At 42.9% G+C, this 19289-nt stretch overlaps 1 protein-coding gene across 1 annotated transcript in view; it reads right to left on the bottom strand.

The window, feature by feature from the left end:
• The window catches only part of arhgef4 (Rho guanine nucleotide exchange factor (GEF) 4), a 53208-nt gene that overhangs the window by 16446 nt on the left and 17473 nt on the right, over positions 1-19289 (bottom strand). The window contains exon 2 of the mRNA XM_070852755.1: positions 2338-2483. Coding sequence (XP_070708856.1) covers positions 2338-2483 — 146 coding nt within the window. The remainder of the gene's footprint in view (positions 1-2337; positions 2484-19289) is intronic.

The raw sequence follows: 19289 nt of genomic DNA, 5'->3' as shown, positions 1-19289 counted from the left end.
AGGAAGTGAGGAGCTGAAAGACCAAAGAAGTGTTCTGTGGAGCTACACAGCCACACAAAGTTACTCCTTTCACACTACATTAGTCATTTTTTCAGTGTTAATATAAAAGCATTAAAAAGGGAACACTCAAATCAGTTAGACTGTTCCTTTAATTCAGTTTTGAGTGTCAAAGTTTAGCACAGGGGGCGTCTGGCTAAGGCTTCTTTACTGTGGGTCCTTCACTTTCATTGTTTCCACCAACAATGAGGGTCAGAAGCACAGATAGATTAGAGCTAGGCAGCGTTAAGCAGTAAATGAGGTAAATAGTTACCAGTTCATAAACCAGCAGAAACTGTTAGGACTTGAGTATGGTTCTAATGAAGTGTTGTGAAAGGCCACCCTGTCATACTGACAGTGTAGATACACACTTTCTTCCTCTAAGACATTGATGGTGAAGTGAAAGGAGTAGTTGGATAAAAAATGAAAAAAAAAAAAGGGAAGAGAGGGTGAAATCCAGCCCACGACACGTGTGAAGTGTGCCTCGTTGTTGGATTGTTGTTTCTGGAAAGTTACAACAATTGTCAAATGCAGCCAACTTAGTGCTGTTGAGCTGTGAGCAGTAAGCATCAACCCGTGTGTCGTCTCCTCGGCGGTTTGCAACAGCTAATGTGTACGTGCTGGCAGGGCTCTGGTCAACGCAGAGCTGTCACCGCTCTCTGACGGCAAAGCTGTACGTGATGGATCCAGCTCAGCTGTCTATATTGGCTGGGTGTCACCAGTATGAAGCAGGCACATGATGGCCACATGATTATTGGTGTGTGTTTTGGAGGAGACAGAACAGAAAGCGGTTGGGCCACACACCATCGTCTCGTTTCAATGTGAACGCAGTGTCTTATTGTACAGTTTTAGAAAGTCAGAAACACAAACGAGTCACTTTTCTTCCATCTCTCAGCTCCAGCAGTGGTCATCAGCTATTGGCTGCACCCAAAAGGATCCGTGCAGCTTGGGTGAGATAATAAAATAAAGAAAAATGGTTCTTGTACTTTAATAAAGGACGTGGAACAAAAATGGAAATGCTATTTTTGAAAACTGAAGACGTTTGTTTGCATCTCTACCACAAAGAGCTCTGTGCTTTCCTGTCTCCTCTTTGCATGTTTGGCTGTAACATCTTTTTAGGAGAGTGCTGACTGTACATAAATGGTGCATGACATGATTTCTAACCTGAGGAACTTCTTTGGCAGAACCCTTTTTCAGTGGTGGGTAGTGTCGGACTCCGTGCAGCCCAAACACACTGATAACACCTGTAACTAGTAATAACTGAAGGTGGCCCACATGAGTTAATCAACATTTTCTATCCACTATCTGTTTGGACTGTAGTGGCTGAACAATGTTCAGAGAGAAAATCAACCTGAAACTTTCAACGTGGGGGGGCCATGGCCTCCCACACTATAAACACATGATAGATCAGCTCAGTCAGACTGTGACACTTTGGATCAGGAAGCTTCAGTCAGGTACTGTACGAGTGCATGTATCTACTGAGTAAATCACATTTTAGTGAGCAGAATCCAAAGCAAGTATCCATGACAACCAAATAACCCAGCAACCTCCAAGCTTGTTTTTGCCTCCCCTCTTAGCCAAAAGGCAATGAGAGCCATTTCTAGTCATCTGCTGACTCTGGCTCTGTTTCACTTGCTACCACCTGAACACTGCATCATTTTACCATCTCCTGTCTCTTCACATCAGCACAGAGCAACTGTGAACCTGCTGCCATTAAAATCAGTGTAAAGGATGATAGGAGGCTGAAGGACGGACAGATCTACTTCAGATCAAGTCCTTTGAACACCGGATGGGATGTCATACAGACGCTTTGTGTCTCCTACTGTTGCTGTGAGGTTTATGAGAATTCATGGCATTTGGTCACAACGATGAACCAGTTTCTGTCAGTCCCTGGAGGGACAAACGAACAATTCTGCCCCCACCGGCTCTGCAGAACCTCCATGTGTGTGTGTGTGTGTGTGTGTGTGTGTGTTTTGGTGGCTCAGGGCTTTCCTGCGTCGGAGCCTTATTCAATGTAAGACATTTGACAGGAAGACAGCTTCTCTGCCATTATCAACCTGATATGAACCGTTTTCATTTCTTACCCAGCTTAAAGCCGCAGTCATTACAAAAGCAGTAGAATCAAAAAGACACAATGGCAAAAACAACACACACACAAATACTATCATCACAACGACCTGGTGCTGCCCGTAATGATTCTACAGACAGCTTTTTTCCATCTTCACCCTGAGCACACTTCTTCACCATAACCAGATCCATCATGTGGTGGTAGACCAAACATCTCCAGCCATATTGCCGTACCTCATTGATGGCTAGCTGCTCTCCTCCACCTCCTCCTGGGTGTCCAAAGCGATGCCCAGAGCTGCGAAACTCTTCATAAAGCAGATCCTCTTCACTGCCCAGGTCGTCCCCAGCCTTCTCTGACGCTCCGTCAGGAACAACCACCGCTGAGACAGGAGGGGAAGCAGGGGAGACGGAGAGAGGAGAGAACAGAGGGTCTGATTAGCCAACTTATAAATAATGACTTTGACTTTTTAATCTAGCCTGAAACTGTGGCTGATAAATGAGTTGATATTCTTCAATGGAGCAAATCAATGAACAAATAAGCAGGTAGGGGCTCAGTGCTCATTCACATACAGACGATACATATAATCTTCTATGTTACTGAAGAGGAGATAAGCCTGTGTGAGGTTAGGTGTCCCAATACTGTGGGGAAGAAACTGTCAAACTGTGAAATAACAGCATCAAGAATATTTTCAGTGGGACTGAAGGGACAGACAGAAAATTCACTGTATTTGAATGAATGTGTTCTAATATTAGAATGATACTCTCTACCCATATAGCACCATTCTGCATTTGTCCTTTAACTCCCACATTAAACAGATTTCCAGAACTGTCTTTTTCCATCTACATAATATTGCTAAAATCAGGCCCATCAGAAACATTAGTCCATGCATTTGTCACTTCCAGGTTGGATTATTTCTGTTCCTTATTATCAGGCTGCCCCCATAAGTCCTTAAAGACTCTCCAGCTGGTCCAGAACGCTGCTGCTCCTGTTCTGACGAGAACTAAGAGAAGAGATCATATTTCTCCTGTACTGGCTTCTCTTCACTGGCTTCCAGTAAAATCTAGAATAGAGTTTAAAATCCTTCTCCTCACCTACAAGGTTCTTAATGTTCAGGCTCCATCATATCTTAAAGAACTCATAGTACCGTACTACCCCACTAGAGCACTGTGCTCCCAGAATGCAGGCCTACTGGTGGTTCCTAAAGTCCTCTAAAGTAGTGATGGAGCCAGAGCTTTCAGCTATCAGGCTCCTCTCCTGTGGAATCTCCTTCCAGTTTGGGTTCGGGGGGCAGACACCCTCTCTACATTTAAGAGTAGACTAAAAACCTTCCTTAGTGATAAAGCCTATAGTTTAGGGCTGGATCAGGCCTTGAACCAGCCCCTAGTTATGCTGCTATGGGCTCAGACTGCTGAGGGACTCCCATGATGCACTGGGCTCCTCTCTCCTCCTCTTCCTCTCCATCCTGATGCTTCATGTGTCTCTAATGTCTGTTACTAACTTGGTATCTTCCCCGGAGCCTTTCTGTGCTTTTCTCATCTCTCTGGTTTTCAGCTAGAATAATGAATTGTTACTATACTATATTTTACCTGATATAATGTACTCGATAAAAAATGACTTCTCATCAAAATATATTAAAGTACAACAATACATGGCAAATTGAAGTACTGTTCTTTTATCATAAAACAAAAAAAAGTTATCATGGGGGGGCCCTAGAAAAAGACTCTAAAGTTAGTGAAAAATCAGGGAATTGTTAAAATTCACACAATGAAACACAATGAAAATCACATGACTACAATCGCGTGGGTGAAAATCACCCGACGTTCGTGTTCTAGGGTTAAAAAGCAGTGCAACAGCTATTCAACTCTGAACGTCTGACATGAAACTGCCAGTCGCTGACCACACGGGGATGGCAGCTGTTGCTTTGGATTTGGAAAAATATTTGTATTTCAGCCACAATAAATCAAATAAATGAAATTGGCAAACAGGGAAACTTCATGGCTCTGATTGAGCTATTTGGTGCTGATCAAATCAGCGAGCTAGTTTTGTTAGTTGGTTCAGTCAGCTATCCAAATGATCCAAAGAGCTAATCTCTGGTGCAAACTGTTTTAATTTAGTGATGCAGAAATCTTCCCTTATTTATTTTGAATGTTGAATTTGAGTCTGAATTCATGAGCAGCTGTTTGGAACAGCTCTTGAACATCAGGGATTATTGACATTCACAGTCTTGGAGAATTTGTTGAAGTGTTATCAGAGGTCTCGGAGCACCCAGGGGTGTAGCAGCCCCCTGTCAATGACTAATGCGAATGCTTGTAAGTTGTAACCATGGAGATCATTCCCATCACTACTTGCCATCCTAAATGAACACAACATTATCCACAGCAGAGCACAGGATACCAGGGTGCACCAGGAGCACAAGCTCAGCATAAAGGTCTGCTCTGACGTTTGTCACAGGGATTAGCTCAACTCTAGCATAAGATTGTTCAAAATTAAAGATAACATGGGAACAAAAACGTCCCCTATCAGTAGCCTCATACCATGCTGATAGGAGGCTTTCACAATGCAGCCTTTGTTTCTCCTCCCATCACCGAAACATCCACTGAAGTGTCTGAACTCACTTTGTCAGTACCTGGCTGATGAGCTAAAAATACACTTGCTGCCACACCTCGTCATAGGCGTCACCCTCGGCTGCCTCGCCGACAGCTGTTGCCATGGAGGACGTATCCGTGGTGGCAAATCACCGTGGAGACAGAGAGAGATGGATATATGAAAGCTCACATAGTGGCCGAGGTGGAAAAGATCGCACATGGAAACACTCAGCTGTTAAAGGATGCACAATAAGATGCAGTTGGGGGGGCAGTGTATTAAAGGTGAGTCGGACCCTTCTGTTCTCGATCTATACAGTCAACATCAGGCAAAACAAACCAAAGGTTATGTCCTCCTGTGAAAACAACCAGCAGCACCTTGTGCTCCATATAACACTGCACACTGTAACATCGCCATCACTGCCATCTGTGGGACTGCAGAAGCTGCAGGTGCTGCCCTCATGGGGGCAGTGTAGGACACCCTGACTGGTGGTGTGTGATGCTGTAGCGAGATGGAGTAGCTCCAGGTATTGACTGGCCTTTATTCATGAGCATAGAGCTCCTGCAGTCTGGCTTACAGCAGCAAGGAGGGGTGAGAGGAGAGTCACCACATGAATTCTCCAGCGAGGCACTGCTCTCCACTGCTGTCTGAGCACTCAGGAACAGCCCCATTCAAAGCACAGGGTTAAGGTTAGATAAGATATTGTCAAAGTTTGACAACATACATACATACAGTAGAGGCCAAAAGTTTGGACACACCTTCTCATTCAATGCATTTTCTTTATTTTCATGACTATTTACATTGTAGATTCTCACTGAAGGCATCAAAACTATGAATGAACACATGTGGAATTATGTACTTAACAAAAAAGTGTGAAATAACTGAAAACATGTCTTATATTGTAGTTTCTTCAGAGTAGCCACCCTTTGCTCTGATTACTGATTACTGCACACTCTTGGCATTCTCTTGATGAGCTTCAAGAGGTAGTCACCTGAAATGGTTTTCACTTCACAGGTGTGCCTTGTCAGGGTTACTTAGTGGAATTTCTTGCCTTATTAATGGGGTTGGGACCATCAGTTGTGTTGTGCAGAAGTCAGGTTGATACACAGCCGACAGCCCTATTGGACAACTGTTAGAATTCATATTATGGCAAGAACCCATCAGCTAAGTAAAGAGAAACGAGTGGCCATTATTACTTTAAGAAATGAAGGTCAGTCAGTCCGGAAAATTGCAAAAACTTTAAACACAGCTGTGCTAGTTACCAGCACAAAGCTCACACTCGCTGATCTGATGAACGAGAAATGTCCTGTGTCCTGTGTCCTTTAGTGGGCTCACCATCCTTGTATTGAGCTAACAAGTTAGCACGAAGCTCAGCCTCTGAGCCCCGTGAGCACAAACATTATGTTCAAGACAGCTGCTTCCCTGTGTTTATATGAAGTCATATAGTCATGTATTTATCAGACTGAAAAACTAGGAGAGGCTGACAGACCGAAGGAAGGCAGCCAGCCTGCTCATCACTGTTGTGGACTAGTTCTCCAGCAGCAACATTAGTCAGGCAGCGTGTCCATGTGTTGGGGGGAGTGTCTTTGGAAGAAACCTGAAGGGAGGGAGGGAGATATTTCCGATTGGATACTTTCAAAATCCAGCTACTGTCGCTAGTTTCTCCAAAGTCGCTGAGCGTGCCTTTAAGGTCCTCTAACTAGTATGCAGATACATTTGGACACTAGATAAGCCCGTGCTGTAGAACCGGACACGGAGGACATTGTGCTTTCGTGGGACAAAATCCCTAAAAAATTGCACTTAGTCAAATGACCAAAACTAACTTGCTTGCAGAGCCATTATGGGTCTGGGGCCTTGGAGCAGTTTACATTCTCAGAATGGACTATTGCTGAATCAACACACTGTAAATACTCAGAAAATGAGACACAATTAGCTGGTGGCTTTTAGAGGCAGAGCACAGCAGGTCCAGTTCCCTGATGCTCTCTATCCCAGTCCTCTCTGTGTCATGAAGCACGTGTTCCCTCTGATCTGACTGATAATCACCTGTCTATCCAATGAATCCAAAGCAATTACCATTGTCAGAGTTACATTTCCTATTGTGCCATGGATCTAAAGACAGCTATTTTCACTGCTTTCTCATTGTGACTCATTCGGTTATGCCCTGCTAAACAATTTGATGAATAGAAAAGTGATAACACACTGTGGGGTGTAACAGCGACAGCAGACGGCTTCTCCTCCGCTGCTCTATCGTCCACAGAGAACAAAAGCAATCAGTGTCACCTACTGAACAGCAGCTTGATGCAGGCCAGCGTGTCACTCACAGCGAGGGACACAACTAAACTGTACTGTTTACTGTTCGCCTCGCGCTTGGCTGGTCAGCCTGTCCTTGACAGAGAGAGTGTGTGTCTGTGTGTGTGTGTGTGTCTGTGTGTCACAGTGTGTTATAACTGAGATGCTGATGGGATCACACACAGAACACTGATTTAAATGGGTTTTGTGTGTGTGTGTGTGTGTGTGTAGGAAGCTGAAGCTGAGGCAGAGCATGTTAGTGTGTGAGTTTGGACTGTAGCATTTAATCATCCTGAGCCTCTGGATGTGGGTTAGCCATATTAGTGGATCAGATTTGTCTGCATAGAGAACACTCAATACTCAATGACCCCAGTGTGTGCATCTTTGTGTGTGTGTGTGTGTGTGTGTGTGTTTGTGGTTGGCTGAGGAATTCAAGCGTAATGGTTGCATTTTCATTAGATGTTGTGTGCTGCTGGCTGCAGCGCAGCACGTGTCTACTGGAAACGCGTGACTGGACAGCCTCGTACGACTGGCTGCCCTGGACCACTTGGCCTGCTAACCGGGACGAGGGACGAGGGATGGAGGGGAGGGTCCCTCGTCCCACTTTACAGGCCCAGTGGTTGAGGGGATCACGAGGCTACATGCTAAGCTACATTTAGAACTTTTTCTTGTTTTCATGAACAAACCTTAAAGGCCTGACATAAATGTATCCTACTGACAACAATTGTTTGAGCATCCACACCCTGATATACCCTCTTCCTCTGTGGCATGCAGCTCTAAAACTATTAAAAACACTTTAATGGGCCTCACTTTTGAACTGGGTGACAATCCCAAATACACTGCTGCCAGAAACACTCAGTCGTCAGTCACAAATGTCAGTCCTCCACTGAAAATAGTTCTCTAACAAATACTCCTTTCCTTGTGAAATGATGGACTGTCTCCATGATCAACATCAGTGGGACACCTGTGTGTTAAGCAGCTAGAACAGGGATGTGCTTAGCCTAGCTTAACATAAATACTGGATGCAGGAGGAAACAGCTAGCCTGGCCCTGTCCAACCTTCAAACATACACCCACCAACACCTCCAACGCTCACTGTTGACCTGTTGTATTACTTCTGTCTCATCGGCACATAGACAGAAATGTGACAGTAAATGGCATCACTCCGTCACTATCTCATCATGTCCTCCTACTTCACTCTGTCCATCACAGATTCTTTCCATTTCTATCAAACTCTTTACACAGTCTTTTGCTTTTCGTTGCAAGCAGGAAAGGAATATATGGGCTGGATGGATGTCAAACCACGGTTACTTATCGGTGCTGTCTGACGCATTCTGCATTTGTACTGAGCAAAAGTGATGGGCAGTCATCCTGGGAGCCGTCCCAGTCCACAGTGCTGCTCTATCAGACAGGATCAGCAAAACAGTTCTGGAAATGTTACATCACAGTGACATCAGTGATCTTATCAGAAAACAGGCCCCCCACTGCTTGGGTCTACATCTCATAGCTGTACTCATCACCATTAGATCTTCTGCCCATTAACAAACTTGTTCAGGACCATTCCGGTTTACTACAACTGTGCTTTATCTTTGTAGGTCTCATCATAAAAAAGGCAGTTACACAATGCCAAAATGCATTATCATTATGAAGAGAATAGAATAGAATATATCTTCATCATCCAGTGGGGGGGAACTTTGTCTTCGGCTCACCAGACTCACTAGAGCAACAACAGCAGAAAAAGCAAGCAGACATGCAACATATTCTGTGGTTATAGCCAGAATGCTTCTCATATAGTTTATACCATACATCATGTATCTCCAGGCAGAATACAGTAAACATGTCATAGTATACACACACACATACATACATAGTATACACACACACACACATAGTATACACACACATACATACATAGTATACACACACAAACATAGTATACACACACACACACATAGTATACACACACACATACATAGTATACACACACATACATAGTATACACACATGTACATAGTATACACACACACACACATAGTATACACACACATACATAGTATACACACACGTACATAGTATACACACATACATACATAGTATACACACACACATACATAGTATACACACACGTACATAGTATACACACATACATACATAGTATACACACACATACATAGTATACACACACACATACATAGTATACACACACGTACATAGTATACACACACACATACATAGTATACACACATACATACATAGTATACACACACACACATACATAGTATACACACACATACATACATGGTATACACACATACATACATAGCATATGCTGAGGGTGAACGTTTGGAAATTGTAGTTTATGAAAATAAAGAGCAACAAAGAGCCGATCCCAAACCTTATAAAACGTTTGCACTGATCTGCTGATGGAATAACCAGCTGTTTTAAGACTAAAGCTGTCGTATTAATCCTGTACATCATGTTAACTCACACCACACATCTTGATGGGCCTAAAAGGAAAGACAGAGAAGGTAAAGACATTATGATATGATAATATGATAATGGACACCTACTTAATAGTTCCAGTGAAACTGAATCTGTTCACCGTTCTACGTTGTCCGTTAAATGAGTAACCATGGCAACAGGGACACGGGGACAACAGCCTCATTGTCAATTCATTGTAGCACCTCACCAAGCTAGCTTATTTCCAACAGTGAGTGTAACACAGGTCCTTCAGTGTCTCATCCTCTGAACGCCACAAGATGGAGACACGAAGGCTGCAGGAAGTAGACTGACCCCCTCTGACCCCAATGATGGACAAAACTGTGACTCTAAGACCCAATTTGTAATAAACCAGAATTACCCTTTAAGATTAGATTGTACATAAAAGCGTGCTCTCTATATGCTAATACACAATATGAAAATCTCTGTAGTTGGACTACGGGGAGTTTATTGTGCTATTGTATTCTGAATATGATTTGTTTAGGGAACAGTTCAGTAGGAAACTGTTACACATGTCCTCCCCTCAGCACAGTGTGACACCACCACTGGTGCTCTCCTCTGTTATAGAAAGTGACGGACTGGAGTCGGGCACCTTGCCAAACGCTTCTTCAAGGTGACAGAGTCGCCCACTGGCCAGCACCTCAGCACGCAGGCTTCACATATACTCATACTCCACAGACATGTTCATAGATGAACTTTTCCCCTCTCTCTAAATAGATGGATTTGCTCTTTGAGGAAAAAGGGAATAGGCTTCTTTGATACCTCAAGGTTTTAATCTCAAGCCTCAGCTAATGGATGGGGATGACAATTTTGTAAGAGCCCTCGGTAACAAGTTCAATTCCCCCCTGGGACCCTGCTGTGCCCTCAAATCCACCTGTGCCGGTGTGGACACAATCCAATTACAAATATTTTTTTTGTCCTTGCTCTTCAACGTGGGCTGGAACAAAACTGGACAAATGGTCGAGCAAGTCTGGTTAAAGGATGTAAAATAAGGTACATTTTGTGTACCTCAGTGTGTGATGTAATGTGATGAAGTCGTGTTTACTGTTAGAGCCAGCAGCTAAAGCACCTGTGCAGAGACAGAAGAAAGGAATAAAACAAGGCCCCGCAGCAGAAGCTGCACACACAGAAACCTTCACTGGCATTAGAGAGCTTCTCAAAGATGCAGATGAATTAAAGGAAAACTTCGCCTTTGAAACACTGACCTTATTAAAGTGTGCTTTCCAGAAACACTCATGGCCCTAATGCCATAACTTGAACTTGCTCTGCAGCTTCTCAGTGGATGCCAAGAGTTCAATGACATTAGCATAAAAACATACATGATAATGCAGAAATATCAGTGTAAGAACAGAACCACAGTGTACAGAAAAGCCATGAACACAGACCAACATCTCAGTTGAAACTAACCAGCACACATAATAATAATAATAGATTTTATTTTTAGGGCGCCTTTCAAGGCTCACAAGGTCGCCGTACAGAATACAAATAAAACATACAACATAATAACTAAAACAGGTGAGCACTGAAAACGTTAAAAAGCGTGTTCCCCCGGCGAGCAGCGGCAGCCAGACATGCCAGCGTTCACTCCCAGAAGCAGCACTATGTCAGCACATGATCAAAGGTCATTAGTTAAGAGCCTCCTAGGCAGAGCTTAACACGTGCAAGGTAAGGATGATGAGAGTCATACTGTGAATTAAGGCGGGACAGACATTGCTAATTCAACGGGAGCCACCACAATCATTTCAGTGGGACTCCCTGACATAACTGGACTGTCAGAGCATCAAAACAGAGCCTTATGGTTTGATGTGCTAACATGGTAACATTTGTTAATTAGCACAAAATGCATAGAACAGCGGAGGCTGATGGGAATGTTACTAGTTTTGCAGATATTTGTTCAGAAGTATTGAACGTGAAATTTTGACCAAATGATGGTGCTAGCTCAAATACTACAATTTGTCCTGAAGGGGACATGTTCACACATTTCAAAACCACAAATGTTTAATGAAAACGAGTGATCAGGCCATAAAAATCTCCCTGAAATCAAGAAGTAACACTAATGTGAGTTCCTAAGAAACAAAGTGGTCAAAGAACTGCAAGCTGCAAAAGCACAGCACTTAATCAGGTTGATTGAAAACGCCAAAGCTCTGTCAAGTAGCTTAAGATGGAGAATACCACAACTACAGACCTTACAATAAATGAATGTTTTAATTATCTTTTATTGACTGTGAATTAACTTGCAAGCAATTTTTGGCCAGTTCAAATTAGATAATGACACGACAACAGACTAATGCCAGCCTTACACCAAACAACTTTTGAAGCCATTGCACTGTTGCAGACAAATTTCCAATGTCAGAAAGAAATCCTGAGAGTTTTGGTAGAGTTGGACCGACAGTCTTTTTCCCGTCTTGATGTTTGATGTTATCCTAAGTTTTTAGTCTTGGCTCATGCAAATTGTGAATGTCAGTGACGTGACTATTGTCAACAGCCAGTAGGAGTGCTCTCCTCAGCACCAAACAGGACGCAGCAAACATGAATAAAGATAATAAACATGAATTGGATTGGGTGACACAAGAAGGTGAACAAGTCTCGGTTCTCTTGGACTGAGAAAAAGGAGGAGAAGCTGGTGGAGTGACAAAGAGTGCCTCTCTGACGGGTCCTCCTATTCGTACTATGATGGAAAAAAAGTGGACAGAAATTGCTGCAGCCCATAAAATCCCCAGTGGGTTTGCTACATTGTTATGCTGTTAGCTAGTTAACTACCACCCAGAGTGCCATACTGTAACATGACATTACTTGCAAGATGGGGGAGGAAGTTATTGCTGGAAAGGTATTGTTGGAATAGAATGCTTTATTTTTTAGGAGAGTTTTGGTCATTTTAACATTTAGTGACAAGAGTCCTGTAGTATTGGAGAAATTACTACTACTACTACAACTACCTTTGCAAAACCAACCAGACTCATGCGCTTGTCTATAGCTACAGACGGATTTACTGATCACTGGAAAAAAGCTCTGACAACCTCCATTTTCAATTCAGGTGCAGCTAATCTGACAACCTGACAAATTACAATCCAATTTCCATACTTCCAGTTTTGTCCAAAGTCTTGGGAAAGGTTGTAACACAACAATTAATGGCATACTTGAATAATAATCCCCTGAAAATGTATTTAGTTTCAGACCCAAGCACTCAGAACTTTCTAATCGTTATCTGCTTGAAAATATCGGGACCGTTTTTGGATAGGGAGAGTGGAGTTGAATGTTGTCTTTCTAGACCTCAAAAAAGTATTTGAGACTTTTAATTGTGATATTCTGCCATCCAAATTCTTTAAACTTAATTTCTCTGCTCAAGCCTCCTCTTCACAGAAGAGCAGTCAACAGGTCAGCATCGGTCAAATGAAAGTAAAATGGTCATACAACAACAATCTTGGACATCTATTATTTTGCTTTTATATCAGTGACATCTCTGAAAGTTGCACAGGAGTTGGGCTACAAATGTACGTTGATGATACTGTTTTATTTGTGGCAGCAAAAACACCAACTATTGCTGCAGCCAAACTAACAGCTCTCAGCTCTCTCAGCTCAGTGGCACTCTGGCTTGACACTTCCTGCCTACCACTGAATGTTAAAAAAAAATCCTGTTTCTCAATCAGAAAGCTCCCAATCACTGGCACTTTCAAAGCGATGATAAAAGTATCTCGGAATTAGACACTCAGCTAGGGTTTGACGAGTGTTAAGAAGTTAGGTATCATCAAACCTCAAACCAGCATAACATTTCAGACATCAACCTCTACCAGTAAACCCCTAAAATCTCTTTACAACCGAGCTATCAAAGTTTTTGACAAGACACAACCAAAATTTCATCATTGCAACCTATCATTGCATCCTAAAGAATTATAATCCTCTCAGTCTTGAGAATTTCAGTAATTATTCCAGCCTCAGACTAAATGTCTCCACAATCTTGCTCCACCCATTTTCAACACACACATAGCTAGACTTCCCTCACACTTGAAGTACACCATAAGAATTAGTAAAATTAGTCACTGACTTCCTTTGTAAAAAACTGCATTCTCAATTACAGACCTACCCTCTGGAATTCCCTACCTGAAAAATTCAAAGCAGATTCAGGATTTTAAAACATTTTTCTCCAGCCATGTCCTGGTCAGAACTGTCATCATGGAACCAACCAGTTATTATTTGTGTACTTAGGTTAAAGTTCTAAATGTTTGTATGATTGTTTGAGTATTGTCTTAGAGGCTTTTGGTTATTATATGCACTGATTTCAAGATTCTAAACAATAATATGTTATTTTAACAATTGCTTGAACTGTCAAGGGACTAGTGTTGGAAATGAGCTTTGGCATCATACATGTGTACAGTACAACAGACACTTATTTTGCAACTGTCAATGTTTTTTTGTACAAACAAACTAATAAACTAAACTAAATATTGTTGCTGGACTGCCGTCCTGCAAGTGAGCCCCTACCTTCACCAGCAGCACTGCTGCTTGGAGACATTTTGGAATTTCATCCACGTCCCAGATCCTGCCACAGGTGAGCATACTGAATTAATGATGAGGCTGGCATCTCACAATGTCCACAGAAACAAAAAGCCCCTACCTGAAGCGACCCCCGGTGACTGAGGCACACACACATTGCATCCTGTTCTATAAAGTGACTAACACTCTTCCATTGATCTCTGACTGATTGTAGCATCCTCAGTGCCTGAAGTCAGAGGTCAAATACGCCTCACTAGCCCAGGAGGACACAGTAGAGGACATTACCCTTGACGAACCCTTGAGTTGTCACAGTCAACAGCAGTGAAGTTTAACTCTGTGAACCCTTCACTGTTTTTGGTGTTTTCACTCCTGATTTACAAAATGTTGGCATGTATATGAAAGGTATGTCATATGTTTTGCCTTTACATTTGGTCGACAGTGGGCTTCTCTGAGTACCAATTTGAAATTATTTGGTTTTCTGCTTCCATGTCCAAAGGTTTTACGAACAACATAGGTACATGAACAGAGAGATGAGACAGTCAGGGGATATGAGAAATGTATTGAGTGGATACTCTGAGCCTAAGTTCTGTCAAAACTAGAGGACAGTTAATAGGTTGTCTAATGTGGCTGGCCACATCAAACAAGTCCTAAATCAGACAGGAGGGGATCGATGTGGATCATCAGCACAGGCACCAGTTTCGCTGTGTGTATTGATCCGCACCAAAAATTACTTTTGGTTGTGGAGCCACACAAACACACAGCACTCACACCACTGTGAGGCTATCAGGCTTCACTGACACTGTACGCCTTGAATGTACAACCAAAGCTGGGATGCACACACACACACTTTCATGTTTGGGTTTGATCCCTTTGTAGCCGAATGAGAAGTAAGTGAAGAAAGATGTTTTTATGGAGCTGCAGCTCTGTAACCACATGGCAAAGTCCAGAAGCCTGACTGATTGTGTCCCAGTGGTGCTCATTGGAATTGAAGGTAGACTTTGGAAAATTGTGTTTGGAAGAACTCAGCAAGCCAGGCCTGAGGGGGAAGTGTGAAGATAGGAAACACACACTCTGTAGTGTTGTCAGGTATGAAGGTGCTACTGAAGGAAAGTACTGTTGTACTACCCATCTTCATAACGCCCTGAAACTGTAAAAGAAGCCAAAGAAAATCAGAATCAGAATGTACTGTCACTCCATACAAACATGTACTGTAAAAATCTGGCCTCTAGTATTGGGTGACCTGGACAACTGAAAATTGTCATAGATATATTGTTGGATTGATGAACAATTTGGCAATGGTGAGCAAATAGGGAGCCAGAAAACTACAAAAATACTTAAACTTGTCATGCTGACAGTATGGACAAAACCTTGAGCCACTTCTAATGCCATCCTGACATTCATTCCCATGTCCATTCACTGCTTGTCACTGTGACTCCAATGGCTGTCACATGTAGACTAATGCCTACACATATTACCTCAACCACTGATGGGGGAGTGACCCTACAGAGTTTAAAAGAATCCAAAGCAATAATATGATCAATAAAACAGAAACACATTTGTTGAGTAAAAAATATTAAAAAGTATTGTTATTGTTAACAGAGCATAGCCTATCCATTAAAAAATAGAATACATCAGGTCTGCACATATCTCTGCTGCCTCCAAAAATTATGGATTAAGAGGCACTTTTCTCAGTAATTGTGGAACAAATGAGAATTTGTCAGACAAGAACATATCGGCCAACCAATCAACCTCCCAACCAGAAGCTGTCAGCCTTTGTAGTATCTTTTTTTTTTTAATCTCATTTAGTCATTTTGGGGGTATCAACACAGAGACATTTAAGTATTGAATATTGGCAACTGGAGATCTCATCATCCCTCAAAGACCGATATCAATTCCTTTTTTCCAAATTGCATTTTTTATTCAGCTTTTCCTTTGTGCTTTGGTATCTTCCTGACTTTGAGGTCAAGACAAACTCCTGATTCCCCATGGCTGCTTCACTGAACCACAGGTGGACAAACACACCTGCAAAGGTCAGATTGTGATTAAAGAATGTAAAAAATATGGATAACCATTCAGCATGCCCCACAGGGATGGGCTGGGACTGTCGCACAGGACACTGATGCAGCAACCACGGCATTAAAATGCTGACACAGGTAGTCTGGTAGTCTGAAGATGGAGAGATGGCCTCCTTTTCTGATGATAACAAACAGAGTGACAAATGCAAGCAGCGGAGTAGTGTTTGTGTCAGCGTTTTGTGCCTCATTAGAGTTTCCTTCCGACTCCCGATGGTCGCACACAAACTTGCAAACACACATTAAACAGGTAACAGAAATAATAACAGTCCATAGGCTTGCAGGAAGAGACAGCAGCTATGGCTAGGATTCAAATTACCATCACAGGGACAAGAGATTCACTAGAACCAATGGAACCCCAAGAGTTCCTACTGCTATGAACGGCCATGTAAAGGTAATGGTAGACAATTTCTATTATTTAATGGCAGTGACACCCATCCCTCCTCAGTACAATCACAAGTGTAAATGTTATCTGTTCTTGCGAGCCTTGATTATTGGGCTTTATCCTCTGAGCTACAGCAGGACAGTGTAAGCTACCCGTAGACATATCTGACAGTCATTAAGAGGCTGCATTCCTTTCATACCATCCTCACTTGTTTCTCATCCACCAATAATTTCCTTTGCTGGACAGCCAACCAGCTGCTGACCGTACATGGCTGCAGTGAGGGACAGCTCTTGATCCTGTAAACCTCGCCCAGCGGCTCTGGATTTACCACATACTGATGGGATAGCTCACTCTACGTCCACGCCTGATAGTTTCCTCACCCCTGAAACCCTCCCTCTGCACTGACCCTCCATCTTCTTCCTCCTGTGTGAGCAGACATCACTCCTGTCTGACAGCCCTCACAGCTTTTAGCCCCCCCCTTTACCCACTTTGGAGCCTGGGCACCATTTTAGAAACAGCCCAACGACCACCACCGTTACCTTTTACTCTTTTAGTCACTCAGAGATGGAGGCCTGCGCTCTGACAGGATGACAAGTGACAGAAAAAGGTTCTTTTGGGTCTGTGTTTTCTTTGTTATGAAAATGTTACTTGGCTGTACAAAGAGAGAGGATGGACGAAAACAGGGACAAACTTAATGTTATGTCCAATAAAAAAAACTACACACTGGCTACAGACTAAAGCAGCATCTCTATGACACAGTTTGCAACAAAACTAAAAAAGAAGCTTCATAAGGTGGTATTAGCTGGACTGTCATAGTGCTGCATGCGCTTCATACAATACTGTCACATTCTTGTCCATTACAGGACACTGTAGATTTAATAACAGCTAATTAAAACAGAAGTATATCAGATAACACATAGGCTTCTTACTAAAAAGCGGTCAAGTATATAAAACAGGGTGAATCCGGACCAGCACCCAGTCTTTAACCTGTCTCTACTATAAGTCTATAATGCTACTCACATGAAGATATGGTTCTCTCTCCAGTAGACGTAAACAATTAAAGAGTGGTGGAGAATCAAGACGAAGGATTTGATTGTGGTCCAGACAGAAAAAAAAGAAACATGTATATGAACATGTGTATATACTGTCTGAATAAAAAAAACATGCAAAGACGTGAATTCTGTGTATTCTGGAAAATCCTGTGCTGCTGAACAGTCCAGGACAACAGACAGCACATCATACCCCAGTGCTGTTACAAACAGTGTCAACAATTTAACACTGTAAGTGACAAAATGTGGCATTTATTGGAAAGCTGTTCCACTGGATTACATTGCAGTGCACGTCCAGTGATGCCAGTGACACAACAGAGCTGGTGCTCGTCTTGGAGGAGAAAACTTGCAGGTTTGTTTCCTGGCATCCCGTCTCCGGGAGCATTCCAGCTAATGAATGATAAGGCTGACGGTTTCCAGATCTCAGTGCGTGCCTTACATGATGAGTCAGTAGCACTCACACAAACACAGACGGAATGAGAAGATCGCTTTAACAAACTAAAAGAGCACTGTTTAGCCAACCCCTCATGTTAATGTTGCTCTGCTTAACTCTTTCATTTCCCACCCCCTTACTTTGACCTAAAGTGAATTCTATTCTCACCTCTAAGCTCTCAATCCTAATAAAAAAACCAAACATTCAAGACATACATGAACAAGAGATGTTACAAATGTCAGTGAAATCACACAATATGATAAATGGTTAATGAACTCTACTTGTGTGGCACCTTTCCAGTCGTTTCGACCACTCGGAGCGCTTCAACACCACATGACATTCATCCATTCACACACCATTCACCATTCATGCACTGATGACAGGGGCTAGCATGCTAGCTAGGTAGCGATGGTGTCAGTCAGAGACTAACCAAGTGATGAGGCGCAGCTTTGGGAGCAGTTTGGATACGTTGACACGCCTACTGGAAGAGCTGGGACTTTTCTGACTAGTGGATGAACCCTACCACTGGGCTCCAGCTGCCCGCTAGGAGACAATCATTCTCATTTAGCCAATAAACAGCTCAATAATCCAATGAACATCACAACACAGCACATGAAGCCTGGTACACATCAGTAACCCAGCTGAGAAGGACACACAGCAACAGATCATAACATGGCTTCATTCTGGATGTTCACATGAACCGTCTGTGGAGCCTGGGGGGGGGGGGCTAAAGCATGTCCATATATCTGGTCTCATAATAAACACACATGTTCACATAGCACACGGACCCACAGAGACAGAGACACCAAGGACACAGTCCCTGTGGTGCTTTGTTATTACGGCTTTTTATAAATAGTAACAGTGGGACAAGTGGGAAAGACTGCCCCCCCCACCCACCCTATCAGCCCTGACAAATCCGACCAGGGGCAGACAGCTGGTGGGAAACAGGGGCCTGGGATGACCCTTTAACTGTCCACCTACCCCCAGGGCCCCAAATCATCTAACTCAGTTTAAATGAGTGTGTATGGCTCATGAAAAATAATGGAATAAGCAGAATGTGTCAACATGCAGAGCGCATGCTTCATCCACATGTGATGGTAATGGACGGGGAGGTCAGTTTTTCAACCTCAACAAGTAAACCTTCTTCTAATGTTATGAAAGAAACCATGCACAGCCATCTGGATCTGGATTATTGCAAAGCCAACCTGGACGGGTGATGCAGGTCTTGAATCATCATGAAGGGCTTCGTTTGGCAGCTTGCTGTACATGACCCTGCTTATTACACAGCTTCGTACTAAAGAACTCAATAATACCGCTATCAGAATTGCCTCCATAGCAACAGTCAGTTATAAAGGAATAACAGACAGTAGAATGCTGTAATTGAC

Source organism: Pempheris klunzingeri, chromosome 21 (genome assembly GCF_042242105.1).
Source record: "Pempheris klunzingeri isolate RE-2024b chromosome 21, fPemKlu1.hap1, whole genome shotgun sequence".
NCBI lineage: Eukaryota > Metazoa > Chordata > Actinopteri > Acropomatiformes > Pempheridae > Pempheris > Pempheris klunzingeri.
This window is presented reverse-complemented; position numbering and strand designations above follow the sequence as displayed.